Consider the following 3,500-nt stretch of genomic DNA (forward strand, 5'->3'; position numbering starts at 1 on the left):
CTTGGGATCTACTAAGATCCCTCTGGTTGCTGTGTTAGGAATGAATGGGGTGGAGGAAAAAGCAGAGATAATCCAGGTGGGAGATGGGTGTGGGGGGGGTTCAGCCTAGGGTAACACCAGACCTGGGGTCTGTGCTGAAGGAAGGTTCTTTGCTGCCGACGGGACGTGAGGTGTGGACGGCAAGGGTGCCTCGGAGCCTTGGGCCTGTCCGCTGGGGAGATGGCTCTGGAGCAGGTTTTGGGGGACTCGAGAGCAAGTTTTGGGGCTGCCAAGTGAGTCACAGAGCAGAGTCACTCGTGGATCTAGCTGCCTGCCAGACCCTGCTCTTGGAAGTTTCTAGACACCACACCCTCCGCTTGTCCAAAGTGGAAACCCTCCGAGTTCCCCCCAAGACCACTGCCCGGCAGCCCCCGCCCTCGCCAGGACCCTGAGGGCCACCCCTGCTGAGACCACGGAAGCCAGTGGGTACCTGTCAGTCTCCTCTGGATCGCTGGCTTCTGTCTTGAACTGCCACCCAGAACCGTCACCGGGCCACCTCCTGTCTAGACTGTTTCAGCGTCAGGGCCTGCTGCAGAGAAGGGGGTCGGTGCGTGAATAAAGTGTTGAATGAATGAAAGATGGAACGAACAGCTCACCAGCCTCCTTGGAGGCTTGGCCAACCCCGCTCCTCCTTCTGCCTGGCCTCCACATGACCCCAGAGGCACCTCTGGAAACACACACCTCTGACTGCGTCCTTTCCTCTCCCAGCACCCCAGGGCCTGCAGAGACATCCACGGGTGACCTACAGGCATGCTTTGTTTGGCCTACAGAGTGTTTTGGGTTTCTTTAAAATCTTGAATTAATCAGCATATTTTGCACGAAAGCCTGGGTTTCCCATTCCTCTTGAGAAACCAGAAGGGGCTGGGTGCAGTGGCTCGGCCTGTCATCCCAGCACTTTGGGAGGCAGAGGCGAGAGGACTGCCTGAGCCCAGGGGTTCGAGACCAGCCTAGGCAACATGGCAAGACCTCGTCTCTACAGTTAATCAAAAAATTAGCCAGGCACAGTGGTGCGCGCCTGTAGTTCCAGCTCCTTGGAAGGCTGAGACAAAAGGATCGCCAGAGCCCAGCAGGTCAAGGCTGTGGTGGCCGTGAGCGTGCCACTGCACTCCAGCTTGGGTGACAGAGTGAGACTCTGACTCAAAAAAAAAGAAAGAAACCCAAAGGGCTGGTGACACCGGGTGCGGCTCTCCAGGGCGCGTGGCTGAGGGGGCAGTCACCCCGCAAGGGAGCATGGACTCGCTAGTCGGCCTTAAATCTTGCACCCAGCCCACTTCCCTCACTGCACTACCAACCTGGCCCCTGTGACATCAGAGTTGGCGGCCCCTGGCCTGGAGGACCAAAGCACACCTCCGGGTAGTGTGTTGCACGGGGTGAGGCTGACCAGGGAGGGGAGATGGTAGGGGGCGTTGAAAAGCCAGGCCACACAGCCAAGCTGTGAAGGTCCTCGAATGTCACTTTAAGAAGTCTTCATTATCCCGAGGGCCACTGGGAGGAATGAAGCCGGACAGTGACCCTGTCGGGTTCATGTTTTTTAGTCCGGGCCCTCTGGACAGGAAGGGATCAGACAGGGGCAGAGCAGCCAGTGAGGAAGAGGAGGCCCGGGTGGAGGCTGCCTCCTCACAATCTCCCGAGTCTAATCTCAATCTCTCTCTCTCTCTCTCTCTCTCTGTTTCAGAATCAGCCAGCAGCCCTTGGGCACACGTGTGGCCATGAGCACAGATGGACAGTGCTGAGGACCCAGCCTGGCTCCAGCTGCTCCCAAAGGACCTCAGCCCCCGAGGACCCCAGCCCACTGCCCTCTGCTGCCCACAGGATGGGAGCCTGGGGGCTGGGGGCCGGGCCATGAGAGCTTGTTGCCCCTCCCAGCAGAAGGCCAGCCCTGCACCCCCTGGGCACACCCTTGACCAGAGCCCAGGCATGGACTCGGGACACAGGAGCCCCAGTGGGGCTGTGGATGGGGCCTCCTACCCCGAGGGCCCTGGTGGGAGCTTGGCCTGCCCCTCCCCAATCCGCATCCCTCTCCAAGAGGCAGCGTCCAAGGAGACACTGGGGGCACGTGAAGCTCCGATCTCAGGGACACCAGAAGCCACCTTGTCTGAGAAGCCAGAGCCTGTGTCCTCAGTGAAAACCAAGCCTACGTCCTCAGAGCACAGAAATCCCGTGCTCTCGGAGAAGGTGGATTCCGAGTCCTCCAAGCAGGCAGACTCTGCTGCCACAGGAAAGGAAGGTTCTGGGTTCTCGGGGAAGGCAGAGCCCGTGTTTGCAGGAAAGACAAAGCCTGAGATCTTGGGAAAGGGAGATCCCATGGCCTCTGGAAGGATGGATCCCATGACCCCGAGAAGGGAAGAGCTCGGCTCCTTGGAAAAGGTAGAGCCTGTGTGTTCCAGCAACATGGATACGGTGTCCCCAAGGAAGGAGAATCCTGGGTCTCTGAGAAAGACGGAGCCTGTGTCCTCAGGCCGTGTGGGCCCTGCGTCCCCAAGGAAGGAGGCGCCCGGACACCCCGGGAAGGAGCAGCCTGTGTCCTCAGAAGAGGCAGGTCCTGGATGTCGGGGAAAGGCAGAGCTTGTGTCCGCAGGAAAGAGAGGCCCAATGCCCTTGGAGAAGGCAGACCCTTCGTCCTCGGAAAGCACGGCTTCCGTGTCTGCGGGGAAGACAGAGCCTGGGCCTCCGGGGACGCTGACTCCGGGGGCATCCGGCAGGAGTGAGCCTGGATCCTCTGGAACAGTGGCGGCTCCTGGGGCTTCGGGAAGGCTGGATCCTACTCGCTTGAGGCTGGCAGGGCCTGCACCTGCGGGGAATGTAGAAACTGTGTCCTCTGCAGAAGAGCACCCTCGGCTCCTGGGAGAGGTGGGCGCTGCCTCCTCAGGAGAGGGGTGCCTGGAGTCTCCTAGCCGTCCAGAGCCCACGCCTTCAGGAAAGACAGACCTCGAAGCTTTGAAGCCTCCCATGTCTTCAGGCAAGGCAGACCCAGCTTCCTTGGGAAGGGCAGACCCTGCAACCTCTGGGCAGCCGGAGCCCTTGTCTCTAGGGCAGGCAGAATGTGTCCCTGCCGGAAAGACAGAAACTGTAGCCTCAGGAAAGGAGGACTCAGTGTCCTCCAGGAGGGAGGAGTCCATGCCCGTGGGAAGCAGAAAAACATCATCTTCTGAAAGAGAGCATCGTGAATCTTCGAGAAAGACTGACGCTGTGTCCTCAGGTCTAAGGGATCCCAAGTCCCTGGGGACGGCAGGTCCCCCGCCTGCGGTCAAAGCAGAGGCAGTGACGCAGGGGGCTCCCCCCTCCTCGGAGGAGGCAGGTCCTGTGGCCTCCGGAAAGGGGCGCCCCGCAGCCCCCGAGAAGGCTGGGCCCCCGGCTGCGGGCACGGCGGGCCTTGTGGGCCGGGGAAAGGCAGCCGCTGTCCCCTCCAGAGAGGCTGACTCCGCGCCTGGAGGTGAAGGGGTCGCCAAGACTCCGGGCAA

At 60.7% G+C, this 3,500-nt stretch overlaps 1 protein-coding gene across 1 annotated transcript in view; it reads left to right on the top strand.

The window, feature by feature from the left end:
• The first annotated feature begins 1,758 nt into the window (after window positions 1–1,758).
• The window catches only part of GPRIN1 (G protein regulated inducer of neurite outgrowth 1), a 2,260-nt gene continuing 518 nt past the window's right edge, over window positions 1,759–3,500 (top strand). The window contains exon 1 of the mRNA XM_021719082.1: window positions 1,759–3,414. Within this exon, the coding sequence (XP_021574757.1) occupies window positions 1,759–3,414 (1,656 nt within the window). The remainder of the gene's footprint in view (window positions 3,415–3,500) is intronic.

Source organism: Carlito syrichta, unplaced genomic scaffold (genome assembly GCF_000164805.1).
Source record: "Carlito syrichta isolate Samal-C Ts95f unplaced genomic scaffold, Tarsius_syrichta-2.0.1 Scaffold113543, whole genome shotgun sequence".
NCBI lineage: Eukaryota > Metazoa > Chordata > Mammalia > Primates > Tarsiidae > Carlito > Carlito syrichta.